This window comes from Narcine bancroftii, chromosome 10 (genome assembly GCF_036971445.1).
Source record: "Narcine bancroftii isolate sNarBan1 chromosome 10, sNarBan1.hap1, whole genome shotgun sequence".
Classification (NCBI taxonomy): Eukaryota; Metazoa; Chordata; class Chondrichthyes; order Torpediniformes; family Narcinidae; genus Narcine; species Narcine bancroftii.
This window is the reverse complement of record NC_091478.1, coordinates 32,945,407-32,961,909: the sequence shown is the minus strand read 5'-3', so window position 1 is coordinate 32,961,909 and position 16,503 is coordinate 32,945,407. Positions and strand designations below refer to the sequence as shown.

At 43.3% G+C, this 16,503-nt stretch overlaps 1 protein-coding gene and 1 long non-coding RNA gene across 10 annotated transcripts in view; one reads left to right on the top strand and one right to left on the bottom strand.

Moving 5' to 3' along the window:
* The window catches only part of plce1 (phospholipase C, epsilon 1), a 288,097-nt gene that overhangs the window by 64,479 nt on the left and 207,115 nt on the right, over positions 1-16,503 (bottom strand). For all 7 annotated transcript variants that reach the window (XM_069900564.1, XM_069900566.1, XM_069900567.1 and 4 more), the window contains 5 exons: positions 12,907-13,588; positions 10,511-10,693; positions 10,310-10,427; positions 6,188-6,347; positions 1,527-1,646 (listed from right to left, as the gene is read on the bottom strand). In XM_069900564.1, coding sequence (XP_069756665.1) covers positions 1,527-1,646; positions 6,188-6,347; positions 10,310-10,427; positions 10,511-10,693; positions 12,907-13,588 — 1,263 coding nt within the window. The remainder of the gene's footprint in view (positions 1-1,526; positions 1,647-6,187; positions 6,348-10,309; positions 10,428-10,510; positions 10,694-12,906; positions 13,589-16,503) is intronic.
* Positions 16,056-16,503, top strand: part of LOC138744423 (uncharacterized) — a 53,502-nt gene continuing 53,054 nt past the window's right edge. For all 3 annotated transcript variants that reach the window (XR_011345521.1, XR_011345522.1, XR_011345520.1), the window contains exon 1: positions 16,056-16,317. This is a non-coding gene — a long non-coding RNA (uncharacterized lncRNA). The remainder of the gene's footprint in view (positions 16,318-16,503) is intronic.

The window sequence follows — 16,503 nt, the reverse complement described above, 5'->3', positions numbered from 1 at the left end:
CGCAAGTCAGGGACTCCCAGCTCAATCACTTCCTTTTGTGTGAAATATTTGCCCCTTGTCCTTTTAAACCATAACCTCTAATTTGAGTCCACTATTATGGGATAAGACTATAGTTATTTGCCTTATCTATGCCTGCTATTATTTTTTAAATACCTCTGTAAGATCACCCCTTAACTACCTATGGTCCACAGAACTCAGCCCCTACATCTCCTTACAACTTAAGCCCTCTGGTCTGAAAACATTCTTGTGAATCTTTTCTGCAATCTTACCAGCTTAACGATATATGTCCTATAGCTGGGCAACCAGAGCTGCGGCCAATATTGTGCGCTTATTGCCTTGACTAAAGGCAAGTGCCTCACACGTCTTCACCTGTAAACCCATGTTGCCACTTTCAGGAGCAATGAGCACATTTGCAGAACGCCTTGATCTTGTTTCATAAATGCATCACTTTTCACTTGTCTGAGTTTGTTTCCATCTACTTTTGCTTTGCCCCTTTTCCCAGTTGATCTAGATCTTCCTGTAACATTAGACACCTTCTTCACTGCTCATCATACCAGCAAATCTGTTGTCACCTGCAAAAGTACAAACCATCCCATCTACATTCTCATCTAAGTCATTAGTACACATGAGAAACTGCACTAAACCCACTGGTGGCAAGCTCTAAAATGAAAAACAACCCTTCACTATCATGTTGACTCCATTCCACCAAGCCAATTTTTTTTAATCCAACTGGGCAGATCACACTAGATCCCATGTGATCTCACCCTGTGTACTAGGCTACCAATGTGAGATATCATAAAGCAGGGGTTCTCAACCATTTTCTTTCCACTCATGTACCACTAAGTAATCCCAATGCCATCGGTGCCTTGTGATTAGTAAGGGATTGCTTCAGGTGGGATGTGAGTGGGAAGGGAAGGTTGAGACTCACTGCTTTAGACCCAATTGGCAATGAAATATTTTGTTTGAGAAAAATTGTCATTGGCCCATTTCATTTGGAGTTATGAAACCGTGCATATAGCAAGTCAATTAGGTACGATTATCACCCATATACCACCTGAAGCAATCCCTTACTAATCACAGAGCACCTATGGCATAAGAAATACTTAAAGTGATATGTGAGTGGAAAGAAAAAGGTTGAGAACTACTGTCATAAACCTTGCTAAAGTATATGCAGACAATACTGGCCCCATGCCCTCATCAATCCTCTTGGTCATCTCAGTTAAATTCCTGAGAGACAATTTCCCACACACAAAGCCACACTGACCATTCCTTATCACTCCTTTCCAAATGCAGTTCAATCTTGTCCTTCACCGTCCTCTCCACTAACTGGTGGCAGACCTGCTGACCTTTAGTTCCCTGAATTGGAATTGCAACCCTTCTTGAATATAGCCAGCATTTTAACTTCCTTTTGTAAGTGTTGGGTTTCACTTTCAAAATCTGTTTATTGACATTAATCATTCTCCCATGCCAATAGGAAAATGATCCTGGTATTTCATGCTAGGGCAGTCAAATGAGATCATAGTTACCTGAATGATTTGAAGAGTTCAACAAACTCAACAAAACTCATGTTGCTGTCAGATACCATAAAGTCCTGAAATCCTTTCAGACCGCCTTTCACCCGTCCATGCCAACTGTTACTTCCACGTCTGAAATCAAACAACCAGGTATGATAAAATATCAAGCAATGAAGAAAACAGAAACTGGGTTGTGAGGTAGTGGTGTCAAAAGAGAAGTTATTCTGGATAAGAAAGTGTCCTGCCAGATGGATGAGAGTGTAGGTGGAGAGAAACTGGTCAGGATGTTCGTCCATGAAGAAGCGGATGGCTTTAGGACCTTCCTGGTGTTGGAGGGAATCTGGTTGTTCCAGGAAGAATGATGTTCCAGGCTGGCACGGTTGGTGTAGCAGTTAGCGCAATGCCTTTATAGCGCCAGCGATTGGGTCCGGGATTCGAACCCTAGGCTGTCTGAAAGGAGTTTGTACATTCACCCTGTGTCTGCGTGGGTTTTTCCTGGGAGCTCCAGTTTCCTCCCACCATTCGAAACGTACTGAGGGTGTAGCTTAATTGGGTGTAAATTGGGCAGCACTGACTCGTGGACCGAAATGACCTGCTACTGTGCTGTATGCCTAATTTTTTTTTAATTAAAAAGAAGAGAAAGGCTTTAGGACCTTTCTGGCTTTGGTGAAGAGAAACTGGTTGGAGTTTGCGATTGTCTAAGTAAAATCCCTCTCAACCTGGAGTCATTAAAGCATGGCAAATATATGTTGAGATACTATTTTTTAAAAAGGAGGGAAAGAATGCACTCTAGTAAACCAACATGCATGAGGAAGATTCTGCACTGACTGGAAGATGGTCAGTGCAGTGAGGAAGGGACAAAACAATATAAAAAGTCAAAAGAAAAATAGCCATTTTAATAAGATCAAGGCTGATCCTTTACCTCAATGCCAATTTCCTGTACAACCCCATCCTCTTTGCTGGTAAAGTCTGATATTCCAGCCCTCGGCCTTTGCGTGGGACAACATGCTGGTCCCCAAAAGGACCCATCCCATTTAATATTTTCACGCCCAAAGGAGGATTTTGGATTTCATTTTATAAAAACAGCAATTATTTTCTTTTTGTCCATTTTTATTTCATTTTCATCTTGCTTTATTCTCCAACGTGCCCATTAAATTAATCTGGAGAACGAAGATTTTGCTTCCTGAACACCTTTGGGTGGATTTTATGGATTTTGGGCTGCTGATCACGAAAATCGTCTTAAAACGTTCCTATCATGTATTGTTTTATAGATATAACATCTTGTGATTTCCTATCATAGTTCATTCAGAGTCGGAATCAGAATTTATTGTCATGAACATGTCATGAAATTTGGTATTTTCTCAGCAGCGTCAGAGTGAAAAGATTCATATTATAACCTGTCCTGGGTAAACTTGTACCTCTCACTTTGTTCGTTTTAGATTGGTCACAGTGTTTGAGCTACCGAAAGAAAATAGACACCCACACCGAGAGCAGTTCAGTTTATACCAATGTTTATTACAAATATAAAGCAGGTTTCAAACTACAATATGCAATCCCTTCCCAATTATACTTATCAACGCCTGGACTGGTCCCAACTGCCGAAGCGAGGCAACGACCGCACACTTGTAGTAGGTTGTCGGGGCGCCGGTAGCAGCTTCTCCACCTCGCCCGACCGGGACGTTGGCTGGACTCTAGAAGTAGTTCTTCTTGCTGAGAGATGTTGCCACCTCTCGGAGAGTCTCTCACTTCAGCAGCAGGACCATGGCTTATATTACCCAAAAAATTATTTACTCATAGCTTCTCTCTTTGAATAAATGATTTAATTATCTTCATGGTCTCCTGACAGTCTGCGACCAACAAAAGGCAAGGAGCAGAGTGAAGAGGGCATAGCCTGGGTGGTGGGGGTCTTTGAGAATTGAGGCTGCTTTTTTTAAGGGACTACCTCATGTAGATGTCTTCGATGGAGTGAAGTGTGGTGCCTGTGATGTCGCAGGTCGAGTTAACGACCCTCTGGGGTTTATTCTTGTCCTGAGAGTTTAGCACCTCCATACCAGGCAGTGATGCAAAGAGCCAGAATGCTCTCCATGATACACCATTAGAAATTTTCAAGAGTTTTTGGTGACATACCAAATCTCCTCAGACACCACACACACAGTATAGCTGCTGGTGAGCCTTCTTTGTGATTGCATCAATGTGGAAGCTCCAGGACAGATCCTCAGAGATGCTGACACCCAGGAATTTGAAGTTCATGATCCTCTCCACTACTGAGCCCTCGGTGAGGACTGGGTAATGTTTCGCCTGACTTTCTTCTGATGTCCACAATCATCTCCAAGGTTGTTGCCATTACACCATTCAACGAGCTGATCTATCTCTGTCCTCTATGCTTCCTCATTGCAGTTTGTCATTTTGCTGACAACCGTGGCATCATTGGAAAACCTATAGATACCATTGCTATTTTGCCTGCACACAGTCATGGGTGTATAATGAGTAGAGCAGTGGGGTAAGCACAGATCCTTGGTGTGTTGATAATCAGTGAGGAGGAGCCGTTGTTTCTAATTCGTACTGACTGTGGTCTTCCGATGAGAAAGTCAAGGATCCAGTTCCAGAGGGGGGGTACAGAGTTTGTAGCTTCTTGACCATCACTAGAGAATAATGGTGATGAAGGCCGAGCTGTAGTTGATGAAAACCAGCTGTATATATGAATTGCTATTTTCAAGGTGATCCAGAGTTGAGTGGAGAGCCAGCAACATGGCATCTGCTGTGGAGCGATTGTGACGATAGGCGAATTACAATGGATCCAAATCTTTGCTTAGGTATTGTAGAGTGTGTTGAAAGAACCAAAGACTTGTTGATCCAAACCAAGGATTTTATTAACTAAAAGACTGGAGCATATCACAAGTAAGTTGACCAGTCCAAAATGACCTGGTCTAGCTAGGAGCAATCCTTTAAGACCTGCCAGTAGGTGTGGCTACGCTCTCAGCCAATCACAGTCATCCTACACGACAATCTGTACATATACACATTGGTGATAAAATCTGTACTATCACAGGTATGTGTTAATTCTGGCCTTGACCAGCCTCTCAAAGCATTTAATCACAGTAGAAGTTAGTGCTAGGGGCAGCAGTTGATGAGGCTCTGCTCTTCTTGGGTACCGAGATGATTGATGCCCTTTTGAAGCAGGATGGAATCTCTGACTGCAGCAATGAGAGGTTGAAAATATCCATGAACTCTCTGGCTAGTTGGTTGGCACAAATTTTCAGTTTCCTTCCAGGTACGCCATCAGGGCCTGATGCCTTGCAAGGGTTCACCCTTTTGAATGATGTTTTGACATTGTCCTCAGAGACAGATATCACAGGGTCTTCAGCTTTTTCAGGGATTCTATTAGGCATTGTTTGGTTCTTCTTCTCAAAGCGGACATAGAAGGTGTTCAGTTCATCATGTAATGAAGCATCACAGCCATCTATAGTGTTTGCCCTCGCTTTGTAGGCTGCAATGGCCTGCTGTCCCTGCCATAGTTGATGTGTATCTGTCTCTAGCTTCCACCGGAATTGCCACTTTGCTTCAGAGATGGCCTTCCACAGGTTGTACCTGGACATAAAGATCCTGATTCCCCCCCACCTTAAATGGCCTTGTTGTCGCAGGCTGTGAATTCTCTGATTTATCCAGAGCTTCTGGTTGGGGAACTCCCGGTATGTGTGTGGGTATCATCTCCACTTCGATGGTTTATCCAATTTTATACTAAACTATTATGTGGCTTCCATCAAACTCCACACTGTGGCACAGAATTCCACACTCCAATAATCAATAGGTTATGGCTTTAATATAGCTCCTACTTCACCACTGTCTCTATAAGCAAACTTATAGAATGACTATTGTCATTCTTGCTTCTTTTTTTTTAAATTTTTTATTTTTCACACCATAAACCACATTGACCATGATACATACATTTTCCTTTTCAAATATATACAGTGTCATTTTCTCCCCCCCCCCTCCTCCCATCCCACCCTCCCTACCTCCCCCCCCATCCATTTAAAGTACAAAATCTAAGATACATTAAACCAGTCAAACAATGTTGTCATTCAATAAAAATAAACAAGAAATTCCACTGAGTCAATTCTTTTCATTTCCTTCTCCTTTCGTTAATTTAGGTGGTGAATGTCCCCGGTAGGTTTTCTCTATTGTGTTTCATGTATGGCTCCCATATTTGTTCAAATATTTCAATATTATTTCTTAAACTATATGTTATTTTTTCTAATGGAATACATTTATTAATTTCTATATACCATTGTTGTATTTTCAAATTATCTTCCAATTTCCAGGTTGACATAATACATTTTTTTGCTACGGCTAGAGCTATCTTAACAAATCTTTTTTGTGCACCATCCAAATCAATTCCAAATTCTTTGTTTTTTATGTTGTATTAACTATCTCAGTTTGTATTGTTTCTTCACCTTGGCATTCTCAGTGTAAATGTTCAGTATTATATGTTTTTCTTCAACGTTAACAGTCACACAATAGAGCCTTTCATGTCCTGAATACTCAAATACAATAGAAATTGCTTTAGCCTTCTCTTCTATAAAGTTTGCTTTTTATGTGGAATATTAAATAAAGAAGCTAATAACATAACACTGATGGGAAGGGAAAAAAAATCACTTATTATTTTTTCTTCTTACCCAGTTTTGGCCTTGCTGACAGTTGAAAGGACTGGAGAGGAGGCCGGTCTCACTGGCGTGGATGTTGGAGGTCCTAATGTGGTAGACGTTGGAGAGTTGTGAGAACGCAATCTGGTAGGTAGGGTACAGGAACCAGGAGAAACCATTGCAATACTCAAATCTGAAAAGGATAAGCATGTCAAATACATGAAGCAGATCTTGGCCCAGAATACCATGGTACACACTGGAGTCCTTAGAATGCATCGGGTAGCGAGGTCAACTGACCATTGAACTTATTTACCAAAGGGAAATCTCAGAGCTGGGAAGAAACTGTTCAGCCAAACAAAGGAGGTGGGGGGGGGGTGATGGCAAAAGCAGCTTCCACTACCCAACTACCAGTGACTAACTTCAACATTTTCATAGATTTTCTGGTGAAATGCTGGTGGTTCTTCAAATTCTCATGACAAATATTGAGAAGAGTAAATGTTCACTCGTTAAACCAAAAAAATGACAAGCATTATCAAAAACCCAATGATTGAAAAAACATTGACCTAATGTTTCAAACCTTCATCTTGAGTTCTAGCTTTATAATTTACAATAGAAGTCACCTTTCAATCTATGCTTCTGAACCGGACCACCACTTCAATCGCATCTCGCAAACTGGCATCCCAAACTTAAAATGTTCTTCTAAACCCATCCAGATCTACCCTAACATAAACAGCCAACCCACATTCAGAATTTTATTTTAATAACCAGACCTCCTCTCTGCTAAATGACATTACAGCATTTATTCTGAGTCAGAACTGTGGAGCATGGAGACAGAGGTCGGTCGGCCCACTGACTCCGCTCCATCCACAACACTAATCCTATTCTATTTATTCTTCCCACATTCCCATTCACTCATCCACTCATCCAATATTCTACCACTCACTTTCACAGTGAAGGGAGGGGGGGTTCATATTGGCCATTTAACCTACCCCACCTTCTTGCATGGCTTCCCGAAGTTGGAGAAACCCCATGTGGTCACAGGTCTCCCTTTCCTCTGTTTACGACATTTACTGGAGTGTTGCTTAAACAGGGCTCAAAGATTTATTGAGCACCCTATCCATTCAGCAAAGAGGGGGGGACAGGAACATCACGATCAGGGCGAGCAGGCTGGGAAATAACTTTCTCCAAAGGCTGTAACTGCGTAAACCATCCTAAAATATTTCTATATATTTTTAATTACATCTTTAATGTGTTTATGTGATAATTACACACTGCATATTATGCACTGGGTAGAGGGTCCTCCATAATGTTTGGGACAAAGACATTTTTCCCATTTATTTGCACCTGTGCTCCACAGTTTTTAATTTGTAATCAAATAAGTTTGCAAGTTATGAACGTGCACATTCCAGAATTTATTCAACATTTGACCATGTTTGATTTGACCATGTAGACATTACAGCACTTTTTAAGACAAACTTCCCCCATTTCAGGGCACCATAATGTTTGGGACATTTGACTTCACAGATGTTTGTGAGTACTCAGGTGTGTTTACATGCTTCATCGGTGCAGGTATAAGAGAGCTAGGGTTGCTTCGAAGCTTTCGATCACCTTTGGAGTCTGGCACCAAAAAGTTGCCATTTTTCAACATGAAGACCAGAGTCGTGCCCAATGAAAGTCAAAGAAGCCATCATGAGGCTGGAAAAACAAGAATAAACAGTAAGAGACATCCCCCAAATCTTAGGATGACCAACATCAACAGTTTGGAACATCATTATGAAGAAAGATCATCCTGGTGAGCTCAGAAATCATTAAGGGCAGGTCAAGGAAGACCCTCCATTGCTGATGACAGAAGAATTCTCATCACAATGAAGAAAAATCCCCAAACACTTGTCCAACAAATCAGAAAAACTCTTCAAGAGGCAGGTGTGGACGAGTCAATGACTACTGTCTGCAGAAGACTTCACGACCAGAAATATAGAGGCTGCACTGCAAGATGTAAACCACTAGTTAGCCACACAAAAACAGGATGGCCAGATTACAATTTGCCAAAAAGTATTTAAAAAAGAGCCTGCAGATTTCTGGAATAAGTTCTGGGACTTCTCTCATCAGAGTGATGGCAAGAGGAAAGTGTGGAGGTGTAACTAAACTGCACAAAACCCAAAGCAAACCACCTCATCTATGAAATATGGCAGTGAGGGTGTTATGGCCTGGGCATGTCTGGCTGCCACAGGTACTGGCGCACTGATCTTCATTGATGATGGCAGTAGCAAAATGAATTCTGAGGTGTATAGAGACATCTTATCTACTCAAGTTTGAGCAAACTCCTCCAAACACATTGGACGGCTCTTCATCCTCCAGCAAGACAATAATCCCAAACGTACTGCTAGAGCAAGAAAGGAATTTTTCAAAGTTAAAAACTGGAAAATCTTTGAATGGCCACGTCAGTCACCAGATCTAAATCCAACTGAGCATGCTTTCCAAATTCTGAAAAGAAAACTTAAGGGGACAAGTCTCCAAAATAAGCAGGAAGTGAAGATGGCTGCAGCAGAGGCCTGGCTGAGCATTATCAGTGAAGATACTCAGCACCTGGAGATGTCCATGAATCATAGCTTCAAGCAGTCATTACATGCAAGAGAAATGCATCAAAGTACTAAACATGGCTACTTTAATATACATACCATTGCTATGTCCCAAATATTATGGTGCTCTGAAATAGGGAGACTATGTATAAAAAGTGGTGTAAGTTCTACATGTTCAAACCAAAATGCGTACAATTAACCTTGAATAAAATCTGAAATGTGCACTTCAATGACATGAATTGTTTGATTACGAATTTAAAACTGGAGCACAGGGATAAATAAAGGAGAAAAAAAGTGTATTTGTTCCAAACATAATGTAATGCATGCACTGTGATACAGAGAAACACTTGTTTCATCAGGAAGAATATATACAGTCAGATGATAATAAACTTGAATGTGAAAAACATACAAACCCTCTGAAGGGCAGGATTGAACACAAGTCATTGAAGCTCCACCAGCTGAGTTGCTCAAGCTCAGTCTCAGGTGTCCATTTTTCTAACATATTTTCACAATTGAAAGGTGTCCGGTTAGAACAGAAATGCATAGGAATTTCTTCAGCCAGAGGGTGGTAAATCTGTGGAATTGGTTGCCACAGGTGGTTGTGAAAGCCAGGACATTGGGGTGTATTTCAGTCAGAGATTGATAAATGCAAGATATGGACTGGATCATTTAAATTTTTACACCAATTTTATCTTACCCCACAAAAGTTACACAGATCAAAAGCCAAAATTTCAGAGATTGGACTAAGACAGGAACTTTTCTACATGCTACATGGTTATGCGTGAAGGTGAGGCCATTTTGGCAAGAAAACAGTGAAAAATTGACCAGGATAACAGGAATGGCCTTCACGGGCGACCCGGAGATGGTAATTTCATGGAAATAAGTGACAGATGGACCAAATATCAAATTTCATTTATAAAAATTGCACTGATGGTAGCAAAAATATGCATCGCAATACATGGAAGTCTGATTCCCCTCTACTTATAGCACGATGGACTGTGGAAATGAACAGCTGTATACCTATGGAAAAAAAACCACACATAACTTAAAGAAAAAATGTGACATTTTTGTAAAGGTCTGGCAGCCATACCTGGACCACAGACACAGTAATAAAAAGGAACAAAAAAAGGGTTTAAAAGTAACTATTATATATACAAAAACAGTTTCCCCAACTGTACTTTTTGTACTTAAAATATATGTAAGCTCTGATGGTGAACAGATCTGTATGTATGAAGTGGGGGGGAGGGGGGAACTATTTTTGTTTGTTGTGTTTGTGAGAAAAAGTTTAATATATTGTATAGTTAAAATATTAATATGTATATTTTTTGAAAAAAAATCCCAAAAAGGCAGATTGATTGATAGGTTCTTGATTAGCCAGGGCATCATATGTTATGGGGAGAAGATCGGACAGTGGGGCTGAGTGGGGAAATGGATCAGCTCATGATTAAATGGCGGGCAGACTCAATGGGTTGAACAGCCTATCTGCTCCTATGTCTTATGATCTCATTGTCATAAAATATGAACTAAACCTTTATATCTGATCCACAAGCACTTCAGATGCTTAGAAGTTTGTTACCTGATTCTACTTGCTCATCAATGTCCGCGGGGTCAGATCCACTCCTGCTTCGAGATTCTTTGCAGCTTCGAGCCTTGCGTGTGCAAATCTCCTCATCCGTGATCTCCCCACTGTCTCCCTGCGCAGAACAAAGTTTGACAGTTATTTAATCCTTGACGAGAAGTACACTGCACAGTGATTTGGGGAAGTCTCATTTCATACCCTAATCAGCGATTTCTTTATCTTTTTGGCAGTGTTTATTCCCAATGTGTTGTTGCGCTGTAGGTTGGACTTCTCTGTGCTCCTATTCAAAGTCGTTGCAGCTGTGTTCCCTGTTATCCATCGTCTGCCTCCAAAGAGTTCAATAACCTGAGCCAGTGTTGGTCCTTCAAACTTGCCTTCCTCCTACAATAACAGAGTTGTACAGCATTAAGTAGCCCATTTGCCCCATGTAAATTAACTGGCATTTGGGCTCCTCACACACTTCCTACCACCATGTTATCACCTTCCATTCCTCTCCGCACATTCACTCATTGACAACCCTTCTCTACTCACTTTACGCCTACAACTCGGTATGACAGTAACACCATCTACAAATTTGCCGACGATACCATGGTAGTGGGTTGTATAAAGGAAGGGGATGGATAAGCATACAGGATGGAGATTTAGAACATGCCTGACAACAACCTTGCACTCAATGTCACCAAAACTAAGGAGATGATTGTTGACATCAGGAAATTAAAGCCAGAGGTTTACAATCCAGTGATCATTGGGGGATCAGAGGTGGAGAGCATGAACAAATTTAAGTTTTTGGGAGTCACTATCGCAAAGGATCTTTCCTGGACCCAACACATTAATGACAAGTGAAGAAAGCACATCAGTGCCTCTACTTCCTCAGGAGTTTGTGGAGGTTGGGTATGATATCAGAAACCCTGGCAAATTTCTACAGAGGTACGGTAGAAAGTGTGCTGACCGGATGCATCATCAACACCCCTAGAGTGTAAAACCCTTCAAAAGGTAGTGGACACAGGCCAGGACATCACAGGCAAAACCCTCCCCACTATTGAGCACATCTACGGGGAGCACAGCTGTCAGAGAGCAGCAACAATCATCAAAGACCCTCACCACCCAGCACACGCTCTGTCCTCGCTGCTGCTATCAGGGAAGAGGTAGAAGTGCTATAAGGCTTGCACCACCAGGTTCAGGAACAGCTGATATCCCTCCGCTATCAGACTCCTCAACAACAAACTCAAATAGAGATTCATTTAAAGACTCTTACTTGTGCACTTCATTGATTTTCTTTTTGTCATAAGGCATGGGATCCATGGAACCTTGGCTGTGTGGGTAAAAAAAAGTGACAGGCAGAGTAGTAGTGGAAGGAAAATATTCTGCCTGGAGGTCAGTGACTAGTGTAGTACTGAAAGGATCTGTTCTGGGACACTTGGTCTTTGTGATTTTTATGTGAACTGGAAGAAGAGATGGAAGGATGGGTCATTTAGTTTGTGGATGACACGAAGGCTGGAGGACCTGAATGTTGTCTAAGGTCACAAGAGGATATAGAGAGGATGCAGAGTGGGGAAGGAAGTGGTAGACGGAGTTAAATCTTGATGTGTGAAGTGATTCATTTTGGAAGGACAAACCAGAAGGCCGAGTACAGGGTTAATCGTCGGTTACTTAAGAATGTGGATGAACAGAGGGACCTTGGGGTCCAAATCTATACATTCTTCAAGGATAGTTCAGAAAGCTTATGGGATGCTAGGCTTCATTAATAGGGGGATTGAGTTCAAGAGTAGAGAGGTCATGTTGCAACTCTACAAATCTCTGGTGAGATCACACTTGGAGTATTGTATTCTGGTCACCTCATTATAGGAAGGATGTGGAAGCTATAGAGAGGGTGCAGAGGAGATTTACCTGGATGTTACCTGGATTGGAAAATAAGTCTTATGAGGCAAGGTTAGCAAAGCTGGGGCTTTATTCTTTGGAGCGTAGAAAGATGAGACTTAATAGAGGTCTACAAGATGATGAGAGGCATAGATAGGGTGGACAATCACCACCTGTTTCCCAGGGCAGGAATAGCAAACACCAGAGGTCATATGTACAAAGTGAAGGGAAGGAAGTTTAGGGGAGACATCAGAGTAAGTTTTTTTTTTTTACACAGAGAGTTGTAGGTGCCTGGAGTGGCTTGGCAAGGATGGTGGAGGAGGCTGAATCATTAGGGGATTTAGGGGACTCTTAGACAGGCACATGAATGAAAGAGAAATAGAGGGTTACAAGGTATGGAGGGTTTAGTATTTTTTTAAAGGAATGTAAAGGGCCAATCAAGGGCCAAAGGGTCTGTACTGTGCTGTAGTGTTTCTATTTCCTGATTATAGTTTTCTTTCATATCTGTTTGCATATTCGAAGCCAGGGCATCGGAATATAGAAAAAGAGGAGATATTAACATTAAGTCAATGTCTTAATGTGTTATCCACTATCAACAAATGTTATAAGCTTTTATAATTTTCCTTCATCTCCTATTTAAAAATGCAGGGTAATGCTATTATTGTAAGAATTATGATAAACTGATTATTCACTCAAAATATAATTTTACAATGTTAGCTGAGGGGGATGTAGTTTACCTGATACAAGCTGACATACTGCTTCCTCAGCCACTGCAGTCTCTGGTCAGGAAACCTCTTCATTTTTCTTGCGGCTATCACTAATTCCTGTAATCCATCATGGAGCATTTTAGCAGTGTACTTGGGAGCTACAAAGTGCAACAAGCGATTATCAGTTGTATGGACCCCGTACAGCAATGTTATGCAATTGTCCTCCAGGGTCATATGGGAAAGTTTGTTTTGAATGCAAACAGTATTAAGATCAATTCCTGGATGTCCCATGTAGACAGCTTTCACCACAGACATGTCTAAGAAACCTTCTGCGAGTCCATTTAATGCGACGTTCCCATACAGCTGGAACTTAGTATTGCCAAGATCTGTGCTATTTCCCAGTGCTATGCTTTTTGCCTTGGCATTGGTTGGGCTGGCTGTAGGTGGTTTAGACCAAGTTAGAGAACAGTTGTCAGTTTCCAGTTTCAGAAAACAGCGTGCTGATAGATGAGCCTCCTGGTCATAATGTATGACTGTGGACCCTTGCAGGAGGAACTGATGGACATCTGCTCGAATGGACAGTACATACCAAGGAATAAGTTCTGTTTCATGACTAAATGCCTTCTGCTGGTCCTCTGTTCCACTCAGGTCCCACTCACTAGACTGCTCAAAGGTATCATTCTCGGAATCTGATAGATCTCCAACCATGAACCTGCACAACAAAGGAGAAAAAGATTGAGGGAAGCCTCTGTGAAAGCCCTCTCCGGCTGTGCGGGTTGTCAATAATCTGTGGACTCCTCTGCATCAACATTCAATAATCATGGGATCACAATGGATTATCGTTTATTAAGTAGCTCTTTTGGTTTTATCATTAGTTCTTATGTGAATGAGACATAATGCAACGGTATAAAGAAGCTGTTTTTTTAAATTTTAAACAATCGCATGCTTCATCAAGGGGAGTGATGTCAGCGCCCCTCATCAGGGGGAGTGATGTCAGCGCGCCTCATCAAGGGGAGTGATGTCAGCGCCCCTCATCGGGGGGAGTGATGTCAGCGCGCCTCATCAAGGGGAGTGATGTCAGCGCCCCTCATCAAGGGGAGTGATGTCAGCGCGCCTCATCAAGGGGAGTGATGTCAGCGCGCCTCATCAAGGGGAGTGATGTCAGCGCGCCTCATCAAGGGGAGTGATGTCAGCGCCCCTCATCAAGGGGAGTGATGTCAGCGCCCCTCATCGGGGGGAGTGATGTCAGCGCGCCTCATCAAGGGGAGTGATGTCAGCGCCCCTCATCAAGGGGAGTGATGTCAGCGCGCCTCATCAAGGGGAGTGATGTCAGCGCGCCTCATCAAGGGGAGTGATGTCAGCGCCCCTCATCGGGGGGAGTGATGTCAGCGCGCCTCATCAAGGGGAGTGATGTCAGCGCCCCTCATCAAGGGGAGTGATGTCAGCGCGCCTCATCAAGGGGAGTGATGTCAGCGCCCCTCATCAAGGGGAGTGATGTCAGCGCGCCTCATCAAGGGGAGTGATGTCAGCGCGCCTCATGAAGGGGAGTGATGTCAGCGCGCCTCATCAAGGGGAGTGATGTCAGCGCCCCTCATCAGGGGGAGTGATGTCAGCGCACCTCATCAAGGGGAGTGATGTCAGCGCGCCTCATCAAGGGGAGTGATGTCAGCGCGCCTCATTAAGGGGAGTGATGTCAGCGCGCCTCATCAAGGGGAATGATGTCAGCGCGCCTCATAAAGGGGAGTGAAGTTATTGAACTGCAGTCATTGTCTCCCTGGCAACATGCCAACAGGGAAGCAACACGCTCCGTCAACCCACGTGGGTCTGCAAAATGTGGGCTTCTCCTGGACATAAATGGGGAACCTGCACCATTCTGTCCCAGCCGCTTGGTGAGGCGATTCTGCCCGTCCAGCTGTGTGGCCACTCGGTCCTCCACATCAACCTTTCCCCCCACCCCCACCAAATTGTTGTACGGCCACAACACCACAACTTTAGGTATTTTAGGAGGATTCCCCCGGCACTTGGGAGGTGGGATATGCACAGGTTTAGCAATGTCCATGTATGGAAGCTTTAGTCTGTCTCGTGTAAGAAGTTCTGGTCAAACACCAAGTCATGTGCCCTCAGGAAGTCTGCTCCCAAAATGGGCTGTCCTACAGCTGCTAGTGTGCAAGTCCAGTGCTAAAGTGTGATGTCTAATACCAGTTGCATGCGCTGATCAGTGGTATATAACAGGCTGGTCTGGTTGCCAACCACCGAGGCCATCAGTGGCGGTTGATGCTGTTGTTTCCCTGGGAGTCAACCACGTAACTGCATGGTGGCACACAGCGGCGCGGATTCCTGCCCCACTTTCTGTGGTAGAAACACTACTCACTGTTCTCCAAAGGCTTTTTCTTCCAAGGTAGCTTGTGGAGTGCCGTAGAACTGGCAGCTGCGTGGACTTGACTGTCCAAGGTGACCTGTTGAAACTCTGCCATGGGAGGCTGCAGTACCCTGCAAAGTCTGTCTGCCTCCCTTGCCACTTCCCTTAGTTTGGAGAAGACAGCAGAAGAAAGCAGCAGGGCAATGTCACAAGAGAGCCGTTCCAAGAAGGCTGCCTTGAACATTAAGCAGTTGAAATGGCCGTCTGCTAACGCAAGCATTTCATTCATCAATTCTGATGGCCTTCAGTCCCCCAAATCATCGAGGTGGAGGAAGCTTGTGCTTCTTTCCAGGTCAGACATGCCAAAAGTCACGAGGAGATGTGCCTTAAAAACGTGATATTGATCTTCCTCTGGTGGGTTGTTGATAAAATCATCTAGCTTGGCAGCAGAATCTTCATCCACTGAGGCGACTGCATGCCAGAATTTGGTGGCTTCATTTGTTCTTTTCCTAATGTGGAACTGGGCCTCAGCCTGCTGGAACCATTGACATGGTCTGTGAGGCCAGAGGGTGGGCAGTTTCAGAGCTACTGCGTGCAGTGCAGTAGTGGCATCCATTCTACATGCTTCCTCACAATGGTTCACTGTTGGGGCTCAAAAGACATTGAACACCCATCGGGGTCACCAATTTAGTGGGACTAACTACAGAGCTGAAGAAACACAGCGACCAGAGAAGAGTCACCTACCAACTAGTTTTTATTTTAAATAATCGCGCGCCTCATAAAGGGGAGTAATGTCAGTGTGCCTCATAAAGGAGAGTGATGTCAGCACGCCTCATAAAGAGGAGTGATGCCAGCTCACTGCAGAGTCATTGTCTCTCAGGCAACATACTAGCAGGGAAGCAAAGCGCTCCATCAACCCAAGCAGGTCTGCAAACGCGGGGTTCTCCTAGACAAAGAAGGGCAGCCCGCACCATTCTTTGCTAGCTGCTTGGTGCAGCGATTCTGCCTTTCCAGCTGTGCAGCCCCTCGGTCTGCCACACTCGGTTAGAATTTTCAAGGTAACTTCAAGCAGAACATGGAGAGTGAGTAAAACATCCCCTTCCACATCTCATCATGCCAATCTGATTTCAAAGCTGATGGCAGAAAGTCAGGAGAATGTTTTGGAGATTTTCTCCATTAAATACACAGGGATATTTTGTGTACTTATCTCCAATACACATGCAAGGGACATATAAATATGATAAACAAGAGGCTAATCAGCCCCTTTA